Source organism: Callorhinus ursinus, unplaced genomic scaffold (assembly GCF_003265705.2).
Source record: "Callorhinus ursinus isolate GAN/ISIS: 27379988/994484 unplaced genomic scaffold, GSC_fseal_2.0 scaffold26, whole genome shotgun sequence".
NCBI classification, from domain to species: Eukaryota; Metazoa; Chordata; class Mammalia; order Carnivora; family Otariidae; genus Callorhinus; species Callorhinus ursinus.
Window position 1 is genome coordinate 22,281 of NW_027397088.1, and position 15,968 is coordinate 38,248.

General features: G+C 54.5%; 2 protein-coding genes across 3 annotated transcripts; one reads left to right on the forward strand and one right to left on the reverse strand.

Moving 5' to 3' along the window:
- Positions 1-5,378: 5,378 nt before the first annotated feature.
- On the forward strand, positions 5,379-10,384 carry POU5F1 (POU class 5 homeobox 1). The gene is made up of 5 exons (XM_025891110.2): positions 5,379-5,783; positions 8,644-8,764; positions 9,091-9,221; positions 9,550-9,708; positions 9,892-10,384. Exons 1-5 carry the CDS (start codon positions 5,379-5,381, stop codon positions 10,156-10,158), a joined length of 1,083 nt encoding a protein of 360 aa, XP_025746895.1. The 3' UTR covers positions 10,159-10,384.
- A 1,231-nt stretch (positions 10,385-11,615) lies between these two features.
- TCF19 (transcription factor 19) lies at positions 11,616-15,932 on the reverse strand. Of its 2 annotated transcripts, none has more exons than XM_025890926.2 (4): positions 15,914-15,932; positions 14,511-15,127; positions 12,676-13,234; positions 11,616-12,396 (listed from the first exon to the last, which is right to left on the reverse strand). In XM_025890926.2, the coding sequence occupies exons 2-4, from the start codon at positions 14,746-14,748 to the stop codon at positions 12,156-12,158; spliced, it is 1,038 nt and encodes a 345-aa protein (XP_025746711.1). In that variant the 5' UTR covers positions 14,749-15,127; positions 15,914-15,932; the 3' UTR covers positions 11,616-12,155. The 2 variants fall into 2 exon arrangements, with proteins under 2 accessions (XP_025746711.1, XP_025746710.1); XM_025890925.2 differs by lacking the exon at positions 15,914-15,932 and adding an exon at positions 15,539-15,797.
- Between the last annotated feature and the right edge of the window lie 36 nt (positions 15,933-15,968).

The window sequence follows — 15,968 nt, forward strand, 5'->3', positions numbered from 1 at the left end:
CTCTCCTGTAACTTTGGAGTTCAGGAGCTTTGGCATTTCAGAGTCACACATCCTCTAGATAATGGTCATTTGTGAGTTGCTAGGGAACCAGGGCAGCTGAGAACACTGGCCAGGACTTCCTTCTCAGCACGGTGGAGTCCTTCCACTCCAGCAAAAGCAAGCCGAGGAACAAGCAGAACTGCATGTGGGGAGAAGGGAAAAGAGCAACCTTCCTGACCCAGAGCTGCATCTACTCTCTCCAGAAATACCTGGAAGCTGGGGCGGGGCCCTGGCCGGGGATAGAAGTGATAGGTGTGGACTGATCAGTGTCAGGGGAGGGGGGGAGGGGGGAGAGGGGGAGAGCAGGCCTCTCAGCCAACCATGACTTCATTACTTCCATCAGATTACCTGTGCCCTTTGTGAGCATAGTTCTATTGCTGAGCCGCCTAGCCATTTTGCTTGCCTTCTCTCGTATGTACTCGGTGAACCTTTTCTCCACTTGGTCTTCAAGTTCTGATGCAGGGCTTAGCACCCACAAGCACTCAGGATAGGGCATGACCTGGTATGGATGCATGACAGTTGGGCAAGACCAGGGACAGCAAGTTCCCTGGTCCAGGTCTTTTGGTCTCCTTTGCCACACAGCTCCCTGTCCCACTAGTGTGTGTGGCTCTCCATAAAACCCCTGGAAGGAAGCCCATCCCAGCCTGTGGGGCCCTTGGCTTCTGTCCTCCAGTAGTATTCCAGCTAACCTAGCTGAGGGACAGGCTGCCTCTGAACCCTGAATCCTGGGGACCTCAAGCCACCTAATCCCCAGGGGATGGGACTGCTTGCAGCCAGCAGTCCACTGAGATGCCCTTTGACAGGAGCAGAAGCCCCCCTGTCTTGGGGAGCACCAGGCCAATGCTGGGGGTCTCGGCAGGACCTCAGATGAGCAGCCAGGGTGGCCCAGGGAAAGGGGGGAGAGGGGGGAGTCCACCTGGTCTGTCAGGGGGCCACATGCCCTCACCTTTCAGAACCTCCTTGTTCTAAGCACCCCTCCAACACACACACAGTCTGGATCTTCTGTGAGCTCCTGCCTTCCACGGTGATCATTGTGGGCGCTGCAGTACACCTTTCTCTGGAAGAAGGGCAGGACAGCAGAGATGCTCAGAATTTTAGAGCTGGGAGTGATCTTCTGGCATCCCTCTCTCTAGGATGCTGAGGCAGGGATTTATTTTTTTTTTATTTTATTTATTTTTATTTATTTATTGTGAGAGAGAGAGAGAGAATGGTAGAGAGAGAGCCTGAGAGGGAAGGAGGTCAGAGGGAGAGGCAGACTTCCTGCTGAGCAGGGAGCCCGATGCGGGACTCGATCCCGGGACTCCAGGATCATGACCTGAGCTGAAGGTAGTCGCTTAACCGACTGGGCCACCCAGGCGCCCGAGGCAGGGATTTAAAGAGAGCAACTGAAGGAATAGGAGAAGAGGAGGGAGTAGGTTAGGATTTGTGTTTCCTCTCTAGCTTCTGGCCTGGGTGTCTCCCTCCCAGTATACACACATGCACGTACACACACACCTCAGCTCTGTTTTCCATGACGAGTTTTACCTCCTGAAGCGTGTTTCTTGTAACCTCCCAAGCTAGTTCAAACCGGCCTCTCAAAATCCTCCTACATAACTTGGTGAGACTTGGTGGGAATACCTGCGATCTCCCAGGAGGGCTGCTGGGGGGGGGGCGGGGGGGGCGGCGCGGGCAGAAAGGCGTGTGCCAGCCTCTCACTGAGTTCCTCCCCCACCCCTCCAACTGCAGTTTCTCCTCACAAGTGTGCAGAGAGAAATCTATATTCCCATGGCAAGGATGTGACCCAGGTAGATCAAAGGGTGTATGGGAGCGGGGCAGCAATTTTATGTTGGGGCTGGAAGGAAAGGTAGAGCCCTTTTAGTCCAATTCCTCCTTGTTAGGTGAGGAAACTGAGGCACAGATGGGGGAGGGGCCATTGGCTGGGGAGTCAGAGCAGGGCCAAGAATCCTGCTCTACAGACATTTAGTTTACTCCCGACTACTGCTCCCGGACCTCCCACCCCTCACACTTTCCTGGCGGACTACAACCAGAGAGCTGGCTCCTCTGTCTGAGGTAAGAGTGTCTGGACTGGGCAAAGGAAGACTTCAGTTTGCAGATCTGGGGGGAGAGATGGGGGGATCGATCGCTGTGAGAAGGGGAGCTGGTGGCTTCCAGGGAGCAGTGGAACATGTGTATGTTGAAATTAAGAAAATCTCCCAGAGGAGGCAAAGCTTGAACCCTTCTCTGCTCTGCCCTCCTTGCTTTCTTCTGCCTACAGATCAATAGAAATCAAAATAAGTGGTTTGCTACGCTGGTGTAGAGCATCTCCACTGGTCTCCATCTGAGCCCTTTCCGCTGGTTTTCCCAACCAAACAGCACCCTGATGCCCCAGCAAGGGGATGGATGGCCTGACACCTCTTCGCAGCCACGCCAGCCGGCTACACCTGGGGAGTGCCGGCCCTCACCTGCCCTCACTCGGTCTCCTGGCACTATTCCCATCTGTTTCTGTGAAGGCCTTGACAGTGCACTACAGTAAACGTGTATGTGGAGAGTTTGTGAGCCCAGTTCTGAATTGGCTTTGGGACTTGGAAGTTTTTTAGTGAGTCTATAAGACCCAGGAAAGTCGAGCCAGGTCTGGTGACTCAACCTCACTTCTAGTCTCCTCAAGGCCAACAACCTTGAGCTGCCCTGCAGACAGCCCCCTAGACTTCAGGCTCAACAGGAGGGTGGGGGTGAGGAGGGGAGCTTGTCTCAGCCTGGGTCAGCCCTGAGAACCCCAGGAGGGGCTGGCTTGGGCTCCAAACTTCACTTGTCATTAAGGTTCTGGGTCGGACTCCAGGTAAGCACAGGGCTGACCTGGCGCGGGGGTCCCACCACAAGCCAACCAAGGATCCTAGCACCCGCCCCTCTTCTGGTTCTCTCCCGTGGAATGGGCTTCTTGCCCAGACCAGAAACACCACCTACAGCAACTGCAAATTGTAATCTAAAAAATGAAAGGGTGGTGTTAGTGGGGAAATGGGAAGGTGTTTGAGGAGTCGCTGGGAAGATGGGCAGCAGGGGCTCTCGGGACTGGCACGGGGAGAGAGGTTTCTGGGAACGTAGAGAGTGGCGAGCTGAGAAGCACTGGTGTGGGGGATTTCAGCCAAGTCCTGGGCCTGCCCCTCCCCCTCCTCCAGGAGGCTGTCTTCTTGGCAGACAGCAGATAGATGCATGACAAAGGTGCCGTGATGGCCCTGTCCTGGGGGTGGGGGAGATGGCGGGGGAGGGGCCCCCTCCTGTTCTAAAGAACGTCTCTCCACCCCCACCAGGCCTCTTAATCTATCTGCCTTTTGGGCAGTTAGTGGCTTAGAGGTGAATACAGTTCCCGCCCCACTGCCCCGTGGATCTTTCAGCAGTCCTCTGTGAAGTATTGAAATGCATGCATACAGTTAGTTGTCCAAAAAGTGCATACAGATGGGCACACGAACAGGGCTGTGTTATACAGACTCAGAAGAAAAAAAAAAAAAACAGCCTCAAAAAACTCACTGATACCAAGGTAAAGACAGCAGGCCACAGTCAGGAGGGCCCCCACCAGGACACCCAGCCCCTCAGAAACCAGACACTGAGCCACTGACCCCAGCAAACAACCGCAGACAGGGCCGAGCTGAAGAGCTGCCTTCACGTAGGCAGAGGTCAGTGTCCCTAGGCTCAGGATTCTGACCTTTCGAGCTGCGGGGAACTCTGATCCAGCCCCCAATTTGCCCTAGAGCCTCCATTTAGGGTAAGTTTGGGGAGCAAACATCATCCTTCATAGACGGGATCTCTGAGGGCTATTCTCTTGCAAACAGAATCAAGTAGTAGGCCAACAGTGTGGACAGTCAGGGAAGCCTAGAAAAATAGACCCTGGTGGGAGAGAGCTTAGGACAGGCTTCCTGCACCCCCTCCCCAAATCGCTCTCCACCTCTTCTGCATCCTTCCACCAGCCCCACTAAACAAAGTGCAACCCTTGGCTTGGGGGTCTGGGGGAGGGGTGGTTGACAAGGCTGGACGCCCCAGTCTTCTGGAGGAAGGGGAGCGGGATACCTAGGTCCCAGTGGGGGGCCCTGTCTGAGGCTCAGGCTTTGAGGGGGTTGGGGGGGTGGTGTTGCTGGAGTTCTTTTAGCTGCTCTGAGCGGGATTCTGTGTGGGGGATTGGGGCTGGGGGTTGGGGGGCAGGAAGCAGTCCCCAGGGGAGCCATCCAGGCCCATTCAAGGGTTGAGCACTTGTTTAGGGTTAGAGCTGCCCCCTCTGGGGACTGGGATTGTCCAGCCAAGGCCATTGTCCGGTCCCCTTCCCCCAGTCCCTTCCGAGCTTCTTTGAACCTGAAGTCAGATATGTTTTTCTGCCCAGCTCTCTGCTTTGGCTTTCCCCACCCAGGGCCTAGGGCTGGAGGCCTGGGCTGGGGAGGAACAGCCAACGATAGGGCCAGATGTTTGGGTCGCTGATGGGGGACAAGGAAGCTGAGGTGGGGGTCTCCCAGTGGGGGGCCTGTGGGGTAGATGTGTCTGATCCCTGCGGCCAGACAAAGGTTAGAGAACGCGGGCCCAGTCAGTCCAGAGTCTGGCCCTTAGAAGGGGAAGGGGAGGTCAGACCCTGGGTCTGGTAGGTAAAGGGCTCTGGAGCAAAAGACTTAAGGCCTGGAAGAGAGGCCTTGTCTGGCAGTCAGCCCTTGGAGATGGGGTGGAAGTCAGAGAGCTGGGCTGATGGGCACAGGGCATCTGTGGCTTTGGGGTAACTGAACCTGGCCAGTAATTGGGATGGGAATGCCAAAGTCCCGGTGGGGGAGTGGGGGAAGGGATTGGGAATGAGGGAGGACAGCAGAGGGTGGTTGTTAAGGAATTGAGGGGTAGCTACAGCAGTCCTGGGACATGCACACTCAGAAATGTTTCGGGGCTGAGAGGGTGGCGAGGTCCCAGTCAGGAGATGGGCCCAGGGTCTTTGGAGAGGGGTCAAGCACCTGGGCTCCTGAACATCGGGGAGGAGGTGTCCAAGCGACCCCAGACAGTTCTAAGGTGTGCAGAGCCCCAGAGAAGGGTGGGCAGCCTGTTGGGAGTTGGAAGTGAAGGTCCGAATGGGGGGGCCTGCATCAAGAGTCTAGGGCCTGGAGAGGCACCCAGCTGGAGGTCCCCGGCTTTCCGCCCTGGCGACGGACCACCGCCACCAACCGGCAAACACCCTTCGCCTCAGTTTCTCCCACCCCGACCGCCCTCTCCTCCACCCATCCAGGGGGCGGGGCCAGAGGTCAAGGCTAGTGGGTGGGATTGGGGAGGGAGAGAGGTGTTGAGCAGTTCTTTGGAGAGCCCTCATTTTTCCAGGCCCCCGGCTTGGGGCGCCTCCGTTCCCCATGGCGGGACACCTGTCTTCCGACTTGGCCTTCTCGCCCCCGCCGGGCGGTGGAGGCGATGGGCCGGGAGGGCCGGAGCCCGGCTGGGTTGACCCTCGGACCTGGCTGAGCTTCCCAGGCCCTCCCGGCGGGTCGGGAATCGGGCCGGGGGTTGGGCCGGGCGCGGAGGTGTGGGGGATTCCCCCGTGCCCCCCGCCCTACGACTTCTGCGGAGGGATGGCCTACTGTGGACCTCAGGTTGGAGTGGGGCTGGTGCCCCAAGGCGGCCTGGAGACCTCTCAGCCGGAGGGCGAGCGGGGAGCCGGGGTGGAGAGCAACTCCGAGGGGGCCTCCCCTGAGCCCTGCGCTGCCCCACCTGCGGCTGTGAAGCCGGACAAGGAGAAGCTGGAGCAAAACCCCGAGGAGGCGAGTGAGCTGAAATGGGGCTGGCGGGGGAGGTGGCCGGGCTTGGCAGGGGGCGGCCACGGGAGGGGGAGGTGGTTGCCTACAGCTGCCTAGGCCTGGAACGCAAGAGGGGAGCAGGCTGGGGCGGCGCGCCGGGCAGAGAGGACTGTGTGGCTTGAGAGCAAGGGCAAGGTGGGAACCAGAAGCCGGAATTCTGAGAGAACGGGCAGGTGAGGCCTGGGGCAGCCCTGGGGGGAGTCGGAAGCTGCCCCATGGTGGCCTTCTTCCCGCCTGGCCCTTGTCAAGTAGCTGCTTTCCACTTTTAGGCCTGGCCTGAGCCAGGTCCGATCCCTCACTTAATACCAGCCCAGCACCAGACCCAGCTTTGGGTTTGAGCCCCTTCTCCCACCCTTAGCCCTTCTTGAAAATTTGATCCTTACCACCAGGTTCAGGATCTTGGCCTTAGGGTTGAGTGTGGCCTGAGGGTAAAAACAGTGCTTATCCCAGGGTTATTGTTCCTGAAAGTCTAGGGTGGGACTGATTTCTGATAGAAGCTCCTGTTTGGGCTGTGTGTGCGGACATGTGGGTTTGGGTTTACCTCCCGTCAAGTTTAGGGCTTGTCTTCCCTTGACCTCTGCCTTGGGGCTAGTGAGTCACCATTATGCAAAGTGCACACCCTGGCCCCCACTTGTAGAGAACTTTACCGATTTCAGCCTTAATTCCGTAAGTTGTGGACAAGACAAAAACCAAAGTGGTGGAAGAACTCCTCTCCAGGCCATTCCCCAAACATAGGGTCTGCTGAGGCACTGAGAGACTTCTGCGTTCAGCCCTGCCAAAGAACTCTTATGGATGTGTCTTCCAGTCCTCCAAAGAGACAAGTGTAAGCAATTAGAGATCAAGTACTAAGCCCTTAGACCTCACAGAAGGAGGTGCGAGCGCTTCAGCTGACCCAGTGGCCCTAGACTTTGTAGGAGGCGACTGAGCCTTGAATGATAATGGCTGCCAATTGTGGTCCATTTCCTAAGTGCCTGGCTGTGTGCTCAGTGCCTACATCATTATCTCATTAACCGGCACAAAATCTCCCAGGGAGGTATTATCAGCCTATTTCACGGGTCCTAACTACCAAATGATGAAGTTAGGATCTGAGCTGGGGTTACCTTATTTCAAATCCTGTAAGTAGGATTTGGACAAGCCATGATGGGGAGCGAAGGACATTTAGCGTTCTGAAGCCTTGACTGAGCCGAAGTTGGCCTATGGAATTTGGTGTGATCGACCACCCTTGGAATCCTTCCCTCAAAGCTTCCAGGACTGCACATAGGTTTCGCTGCTTTTCTGGTCCCTTTGGCCACCCGCCCTCATGGGAGTGCCCCAGGGCTAAGTCCATCACCCTCTGTTCTACCTTTCCTTCCTCCCTTCCTCTCATCCGCCCTTGTAGACAGGACTACCACATTTTTTTGTCTCCAGCTGGGATGGCTCATGAACTGCTCCACCCCGACCATCACCCAGTTGCTCAAGGCCCCAACCAGTCATCCTCATTGCTTTCACATTCTACATCCCATCTTTTGGAAACCCAGCTATCTTGGTCTTGGAAATACACCCTGAAGCAATCACTACCGCCCTGGTCCCAGCCGCCCCGTCTATGGGGGGTGGGGTGGGCGGACTGCAGTTGCCTCCTTAGTCTGTTGTAAACACGTCGACAGGAGTGAACTTTTTTTTTTAAGATTTTATTTATTTGACAGAGACACAGCGAGAGGGAACACAAGCAGGGGGAGTGGGAGAGGGAGAAGCAGGCTTCCTGCTGAGCCAGGAGCCCGATGCGGGGCTCGATCCCAGGACCCTGGGATCATGACCTGAGCCAAAGGCAGACGCTTAACGACTGGGCCACCCAGGCGCCCCTGGAGTGAACATTTTAAAATCGGATCATTTTACTCCACACATCCATCCAGCAGCTCCCCGTCTCATGCACTGCAGCATCCACAAGATACCTGCCCTGCGCCCCCTGACTTCGTGAGCTCCTCACCTCATCCCTTCCCTCCTCAGTCTTTTCACCCTGTTCCACCCACCGCGGGCCCTTTCCACCCTTTGCTCAAGCATCACTTTCTCTATCTTACTTAAAACTCTCCCCATCCCCATCATGCCCTCCACTGCTGTACTCTGTAGTCCTCCACCCTGCTTCGCTTTTGTCCATAGTGCTTCTAACATAGTAACGTACTGGATAATTGTCTCTCCCTGTTAGAATGGAAGCCCCCTGAAGCCAGGGCTTTCTGTCCAGTTTGCATAGCTGCTGGCTTATAGAAAGGGCAATACATCTGTTGAATTAATCAAGGAGAATGCCTATGTGTTGCAAAAAGATACAGTAAAAATAAGGAATAACCCAATTTTAAAAATGAGCACCAACTGTATACCCTTCACTTAATTCATCCCTTTTTGGACATCTGTTTTCTAGTGTGTTTGCGTATACATGCCGTGTCATCCTCTGGAAGCAAACTGGGGGAGAGTATATGGAAATGAGAATTAGAGGCATGGTGCCCTTTACTTTTCTGGTCTCAGAACTGCCCCAAATTGGGGTAATATTTGAGTTAGAAATCTTTTGTAAGTATTAATGAGCAAAGAGGCAGCAGCTCCCTTCATAAGCTGACAGGTGTTCATTCTCGTGGAGGCAGGGCCTGCCTTTCCGTCTGTGCATGCGTGGTGCTTTGCATCTGCTGGATGTGTTGCTTTCTGGGGTGAATGACTTTGGTAGATAGGTTATTACTCCATATTTGGTGGGCAGTCTGGGTGCAGATACTCCCACAGACCATTCCTTGGGGCCCAGATGGGAAGGGGGGTTGACAGCTGATGCGTTCGTGTTCTTACATGTCCTCTGCCTTTTTGACTGCAGTCCCAAGACATCAAAGCTCTGCAGAAAGACCTGGAACAATTTGCCAAGCTCCTTAAGCAGAAGAGGATCACCCTGGGATATACCCAGGCCGATGTGGGGCTCACCCTGGGGGTTCTCTTTGGTGGGTCTCCCTCACCATGTCCTGCCCCACAGAACACAGGGACCACATCTCCCCTGGAAGAACATGCCTGGACTTGGGGCTTTTCTTCCCACCAGGGGAGCAAGGGAAGGGTGTTTCAGGGGCAGGCTTCACCCACCCCCCCATATGAAAGAGGGTAGAGAGGGAGGGGGAAAACATACTTGGACCTTGAGTTCCCTCTGGGAGGAAGTGGGATCCCGGTGTGGGATCTTGGGAAGGCAGGAAACAATGAGGAGGCCCTGGGTCTTGGGGTCATGAAGGGATTGCCTTCTGCCTCACCTTGCTTCTCCTTCACCTGGCCTCCGCAGGGAAGGTGTTCAGCCAAACGACCATCTGCCGTTTTGAGGCTCTGCAGCTCAGTTTCAAGAACATGTGTAAGCTGCGGCCCCTGCTGCAGAAGTGGGTGGAGGAAGCCGACAACAACGAAAATCTACAGGAGGTGAGGGTGGGGAGGGAGGCTCAGGGATCTGCCAAGTCTTAGCCCAGTTGTCGACCCTTCCTTCCCTGGTTTGCTGCTCTCCTTCCTGGGGGCCATACTCTTACCTCAATGGGATGGAGTAGAATTCCTCAGGATTCTCCGGAACCGTCTGTCTAGACCCACCCTTCCAGGATTCTTCTTTCTCACACCATCTGGTGCGGGTGACCCCTCCGGGCAGTGCCCCCTTAGCAATTTGCTCTTGAGTCACTACCCTCATGGTGCCCAGCACGTTCAAAGCCTGCCATTCCATTTTCCTCCCTTGCCACTCCCTCCCTCCCTACCTCACCAGATATGCAAAGCAGAGACCCTCGTGCAGGCCCGAAAGAGAAAGCGAACGAGTATCGAGAACCGTGTGAGGGGCAACCTGGAGAACATGTTCCTGCAGTGCCCGAAGCCCACCCTGCAGCAGATCAGCCACATTGCCCAGCAGCTCGGCCTTGAGAAGGACGTGAGTGCCCCGTCCCTCTGTGCCCCCCTCCTTCCCGGTCACCGCCGCCCTTTCCCTCGCTCTGCCTCTTGCCCTCCAACCGCTCTAGATCTGTCGGCTTTGGGCCAAATGACTAAGCAAAGCCAGCCTCACTTCCCGGAGCTTAGGATCAAGTGTCACTCTACGTTGTGTCTTCCATCCCAGGTGGTCCGAGTGTGGTTCTGCAATCGTCGGCAGAAGGGCAAACGATCAAGCAGTGACTATTCACAACGAGAGGATTTTGAGGCTGCTGGGGCCCCTTTCTCAGGGGCACCAGTGTCCTTTCCTCTGGCACCAGGGCCCCATTTTGGTACCCCAGGCTATGGGGGCCCTCACTTCACCACGCTGTACTCCTCAGTCCCTTTCCCTGAGGGTGAAGGCTTTCCCTCTGTGTCTGTCACCACTCTGGGCTCTCCCATGCATTCAAACTGAGATGCCGGCCCTTCCCAGGAGTGGAGGCCCAAGGAAGGGGGAGAGCGAGGGAAAGAGAACCTGGGGTTTGTACCAGGGCTTTGGGATTAAGTTCTTCATTCACTAGGAAAGGATTTGGGAACACAAAGGGTGTGGGGGCAGGGAGTTTGGGGGGACTGATTGGAGGGAAGGTGAAGTTCAAGGATGCTCTTGTTTTTAATCCCCACATCACTTTCTTAAATAAAGAAGCCTGGGACACAGTAGGTAGATACTTTTGTCTTTGGTTTGTCCTCCTTTGGTTACTGAAGAGGGGATGGGGATACCCAATAGTTAGATATTAATAGCTCTTAGAACCCAGTGACCCTGAAACCAAGGTGCCATTTAAACTGCTCAGTCATACAATGTCAGAGAGAGAGCCGGTATTGGAACCCACTGATTTGTAGAAGGCCCCTATAGGTGTGAGCTAGTTCCCTCGGAGCCTGTGACTTCGAATTTTGGGGAAATTTAAGTGGAGTGCCTTATTTTTATTTTATTTTTTAAAGATTTTATTTAGGAGAGAGAATATGAGCGGAGAGGGGTGGGGTGGGGCAGAGAAAGAGAAGCAGACCCCAGGCATGGCTCCATCCGAGGCCCCTGAGATCACAACCTGAGCTGAAACCAAGAGTCACTCAACTGAGCCACCCAGGCGCCCCTGGAATACCTTATTTTTATAGCCCATTCCCTATTAAGGAGCGGACTTTGTGCTTTCCCCACTCAACTCTGGAAGTGTCCTTAATGGCTTTATACTAAGGAATCATCTTTAGATGCTATGCTTCTGCATATTGTCCCAACTTAGAAACTCCATCTTGTGCTTTGTTGATACCAAAGTCCATTTGGTTTCCACTTAAGGGTTTGGCCTACTCTGTCCATGAGTGACTCAACAAACACCCATGTTTTTGTCCTGGTTCTGCTATTACTTAATTGGGGCCCTTGTCCTTGATGGGGCGGGCACTTGGGTCGGTAAGTCAAGTAGGGATAAAAGGCAATGGACCTAAAGATAGCAATAGGTCAGGATAAGGCTTTCCTAATGAGAGGTACAGAAATACCGTTTTGACACTGTTGGCTTGGTGTAAGGCTCACAGAAGAGAGTCCGTGTACTGTACAAGGCTGATCCACACTAGACCAGGTGAGCATCTGCTCTAGCTGGTGTACCAGTCTCTTTTCTCCTGGTAGTACCTTTTCCAGAGGTTCTGCCATCCTTATGAACTTGACCAAACTCCATCTACTTTATTTTAATGGCCGTGGATCTGTTTTTCCTTTAAACTAGGAACCTTAATTACCTTTTCTCCAGTCTCCCACCTCCAGCCCATTCTGTATCAAGTGAGCAGGTTCATGCTCCTCTGTGCTTTGCTCATCTCTTCCCCTAAGAGTCAATTAAGCTTTCCAGACCATAACCAGAAAGCAAGGAGTACCAGGCCTGGAAAAAGAATACCTAGGAGTGAATGAAGCTGCTTGTTCTTTATTTGGAAATAGAAGCAAAGCTCTAAAAAACAAGGTCATGATCACGGCCAGTGGCAGTGGTTTAGCCACAATGTAAAAGTTTTGAGGCCATGCCTTAGGTTTTCCCAGAGTGCCTTAGTGATGCCATCCAAGATCATTAAGCACTTGTTTGTTCCTAGACTGAGGCTTCTATCCGCCCAGGCACAGCCTCTGCAATTGATGTGTGCTCTGACCACAGACATTCTAGTGCCTATGACAAGGAACTATAGCTTGTAACGGAATTCCCAGCTTGCTGGCAACTTCCCGGAGGCAGCAGTATCTTTGGCAGGAAACCATCTCTTCTGTCACCTTGGCCATGAGGGCCTTCCAGGCCTTGAGTCAATATCCATAGCTATGGACACTTCCCCTATAGTCATTCCCCCCCCAGGGAGGCAAGGGAAAAAGGGGGCATTTCTTAGGAGGTCCATTGGAGCCCCACTGTGTCCACCTGTGGCCTGGAGGTGCCAGTTCTCTGTCTTCTGGTGCCCTGGTGGGGGGCCTTAGGTCTGGATGCCTACACGACACCCTGGGCACTGGAAGTCAGACTCCCTGGCAGCCTGGATGTTATAGCCAACACAGGCCACATGGAACCAGACGTCACAACCATCACACTGAACCCAGGCAACTGTTTCTTCTTCGGGTAGGTAGCAACAAGGGGCTGCACAGGGCTCCCCACCCCCAACTGCAGGGGGAGCCCTGGGAGTGCTCACTGGGTGCTTCCGAGGACGTCCACGTCGATTTCTGAAGAAAGTGACACAAAAACCAGGTCACTGCAAACCTGAAGAAGCCTAGAACTTTGCCCTGGATAATTCTAGAGTGAACCTCGATAGACTCACTAGACTAGTGGTGAAACACAAGAGTAGAATTAACCCAGGTTTTGCCAATCCAAATCTGTTCCAGCTCTGTCCACTTCCCAGTCCCATTCCCATTCCTATCCCCAGAGCAGAGGGCCACCTCCCAGCCTGGGGCTCTAAAAAGGAATCAAAAAGGAGTTAAAAATTGAGAAATCTCTCCACTTACCCACCAGGTGTCCGTGGGGTTGTCTCTACACGGAGTTTCTTCCTGGGCTCCATAAAGACTGGTGGGGGGCCCTCAGGAGTCTCGCCCTCATCATCCAGCTCTGCCAACACTCGGTGAGCCGATTTCCTCCGATTTCTTGGGGGTGGGGCAGAAGGGGTGGTCCCCACCTCCCTAGGAGGAGTGGGAACAGGCAGGCTCTGTGGCTCACCCCCACCCCTGGAGAAGGTGAGGGGCAGAGGTCTGAGCTTGCTGAGACTACCGATGGAATTGAGGATCAATGTGGCTTTCGGGGCAGGGGAAAGGGTGCTGAGGGGGCGCTGTGGGGCCCCCTGGGGGGGCAGCATAGGCCGGAAGCCAGCCCTGGTTCCCTCTTCACCACTAGACCTCGGGATGGTAATGGCCGCAAAATCTTGAGGTTTGACTCGGACTTGCTGAAACATGAAGTAGAACTCCGAAGGGCTGGTTCCTGGGGGCCCTTCAGGGCCAAAAGTCACAAGGTCCCCATCACTCAACTCCAGCCTGTGACCCCTTGGGAGTCGGACATTATTGACCAGAGTCCCTGTTGATGGCAGGGCACCAGACAGATACAGAGAATGACAAAAACAGAAATGACCAGTCAGGAGTGAAGAAATCTGGCCTCCTTTGATTTTCTAGGGAAACATGAGAACGTGACACCTGTCATCAAATTCTCACTTTGAAGTCCCTGAGCAGGTGGTATCAGATATTAAGCTCCTTGTGATTTGGGAACAAGTTTATTTTTTATGCCCTCCCACAGGGCACATGGGAGGAATGGACTCCTTCCCTCATTGCTGAGGTCCCATTCTCAGACACACTCTGACCCAGCTCCAGTGCAGAAACAGTTATTGGCATACCTTAGACTATCTGGGTTGAGATCTTGGCCCCACCCTTACCAGCTATGTTACCTGGACAAGTTAACCTTGTGCCTCATTTGCCTAGTCTATAAAATGGGAATGATATTAGTGCTCACCTACATTCAATGCACTTAAAACAGTATCTGGCTCATTCAGTAGGCACTAAACGAATGTGGGCTACTCTAATTATTTAATCTCCACAACATTCCCAAAACAAACTTTACAAAGCCTTACATTTTACCTATGAGGAAATTGAGACCCAGAGAGGTGAAGGGACAGGCCTGAGGTTTCACCTGGGGACAGTGGCAAACCCAGGCCTTCTGAGGCTGACTGCAAATGCCTGCAAGTCAGGGAGTAAGACATATGCCTTGATCATTAAAACATAATCCAAGGGGCACCTCGATGGCTCAGTCGGTTAAGCGTCTGCCTTGGGCTGAGGTCATGATCCTAGAGTTCCGGGAACCGGCCCACATCAGGCTTCCTGCTCAGCGGGGAGTCTGCTTCTCCCACTCCCTCCTCCTCCCCCTGCCCCTTTTCTCTCTCGCTCACTCTCTTTCTCAAATAAAAAAAAAAACAACACCCATAATCCAACATATCATAACTGCCTTCAGACAAGAACAAGGTGCGTCAGCAAATTTGGAAACTGAGTCATCTGAGCTTGGCCCCCAATGGCTCCAGAATACCCCCACTGTGATGCTTTCCTGATGATGGCCCAGGCCCTGGATCTACCTCAAAGCCCTTGTTTAGATGGTTCCAGCTAGGCAGGGACCATCAGGGGTCAGCCCCACAGACAGCTTCCAACACTGCACACCTTTAGTGGGAAGATGCAGGTCTGGACTACAACTGTCCATCCAACCTGACAGGGAGTTTGGGAGGCAGGCAGGGTCCCTGTGGAGCCCCTTAATTTACTCCAGCCCAGAACTGCAACTGCCCAGGCGCAAGGCCTCCTTGCTCACCGCTCACCTTGGCTGCTATGGTCCTCCAGGCTGACCCTCCAGTCATCACCCCGGCGCTCTGCGTGCAGCTCTGCATGGACTCCAGAGATGAGGCCAGGCTCCCGCTGGGGCTGCAGAGCCACATCACACAGGTCGGCCCTACGGCCCAAGCGGTAGGTGCAGCCAGCCCCGCTAGGGGGGTGGAAGGTGTAGAGATCACCACCCCTGCCTCCCCCTATGCGCAGCAGCTGGAAGCAGGGCAGCATGGGCGGTGCCCCCTCTGCACCACCTCTTCCACTTCAGGAGTCCATCACCTTTCCCACACCTGAGCCATGCACGCTGGCCTGAGTTCACTTTCTGTCTGACGCAAATTTGAGCTGTGCTTTGTGCAATTTCAACTTTGAGCACAGGCCTGAGTTTTCACCAGGGTTCAGTGGCAAAGCTCAGATGAGAACCCAGGCCTGAGCAGTGCAAATTCAGAGTGCAAGGAGCCTAGGCATGCGCTGCAAACAAAACTGTCTGTCAAGCAGTTTTGCAACTGAAAAATTCAGGGAAGGTCCCAGGTGCAGTGCAAAAACGAACACGTCCTATGGCACTTTAGTTGAACCGGATCCTCAGGCCACAAAGTATTCAGGGAGACTCAATCTGTGCAAGGCAACAATATATTAGGCAGCTTCCAGGGAAATGCAAACTAGATGTGTGTATAGGGATTTCTGCTTCTGTACAATACTAACTTGTCGCCTCAGTGTAATTTGGAGAAAAGCTTCCTGTCAGACTCACTTATCCAAACAGAGTAACCCTCCTGCTCGCTCACGCCTCGCCCTTCGGGCCAATCCCTCACTCATAACTAGTTATCTTTAACCCCAGTGGGAAAGGAATCCACTGTCATCCCCCAAAAGGCAGTGAAAATGGTCCCTACGTTCTCTGACAAAGCAGATCTAAACCCTGACTTCCCAGCTTCTCCAGGTGGGAAAAAAACAGGGGAAAGAGCTCCCCGAGATCACGCAAGGCAAACCCAGCCTTTTCCCTCCCCTGCGAGCCCCGTTTCCGATCTACCGCGGTTCAGTCTCCAAGTAGTCTCCTCTCCAGGCAGTGCCAGAGGGTGCGGTGGCCCCGGGACCCCTCCAGCTTGGGCCTCAGCTGGCGCTACCGCGGCTGTTTGACAGCGAGGAAGCCGGGATCGAGAGGGGCGCGGTCTCCGTGCGCGGGCAGCGCCCGCCCCGCCTTCGGAATTCCCGGGTCCGAACTCCGCGCAGAGCGAACCCGACCCCCTTCCCACTCCTGATTGGCCAGCTCATTTATCCCCCTCCGCTCCATTGGGCGGCGCTCTGGGAGTGTCTCTGACCTCCCGCCTTCCGCTTTTTCTGATTAGTTCACAAGTTTTCCCGGGTTCCCGGAGTTGGGAGGAGCCGCCAGGGCGCGGAGACTTACCTCAACGCCGCAATTGGGCCCGGCTTTAGACACTACTGCGCCTGCGTGCACCTCT

What these genes read in the sequence shown, in the direction of transcription:
- POU5F1 (XM_025891110.2), top strand. Translation starts at nt 5,379, where the DNA reads ATGGCGGGACACCTGTCTTCCGACTTGGCCTTCTCGCCCCCGCCGGGC. An exon ending in CACCCTGGGGGTTCTCTTTG is followed by an intron (nt 8,765 to 9,090) that starts GTGGGTCTCCCT and finishes TGGCCTCCGCAG; the next exon opens with GGAAGGTGTTCAGCCAAACG. An exon ending in ACAACGAAAATCTACAGGAG is followed by an intron (nt 9,222 to 9,549) that starts GTGAGGGTGGGG and finishes CTACCTCACCAG; the next exon opens with ATATGCAAAGCAGAGACCCT.
- TCF19 (XM_025890926.2), bottom strand. Translation starts at nt 14,748, where the DNA reads ATGCTGCCCTGCTTCCAGCTGCTGCGCATAGGGGGAGGCAGGGGTGGT. An exon ending in GGAGGACCATAGCAGCCAAG is followed by an intron (nt 13,235 to 14,510) that starts GTGAGCGGTGAG and finishes TGCCATCAACAG; the next exon opens with GGACTCTGGTCAATAATGTC. An exon ending in ACCCCACGGACACCTGGTGG is followed by an intron (nt 12,397 to 12,675) that starts GTAAGTGGAGAG and finishes CACTTTCTTCAG; the next exon opens with AAATCGACGTGGACGTCCTC.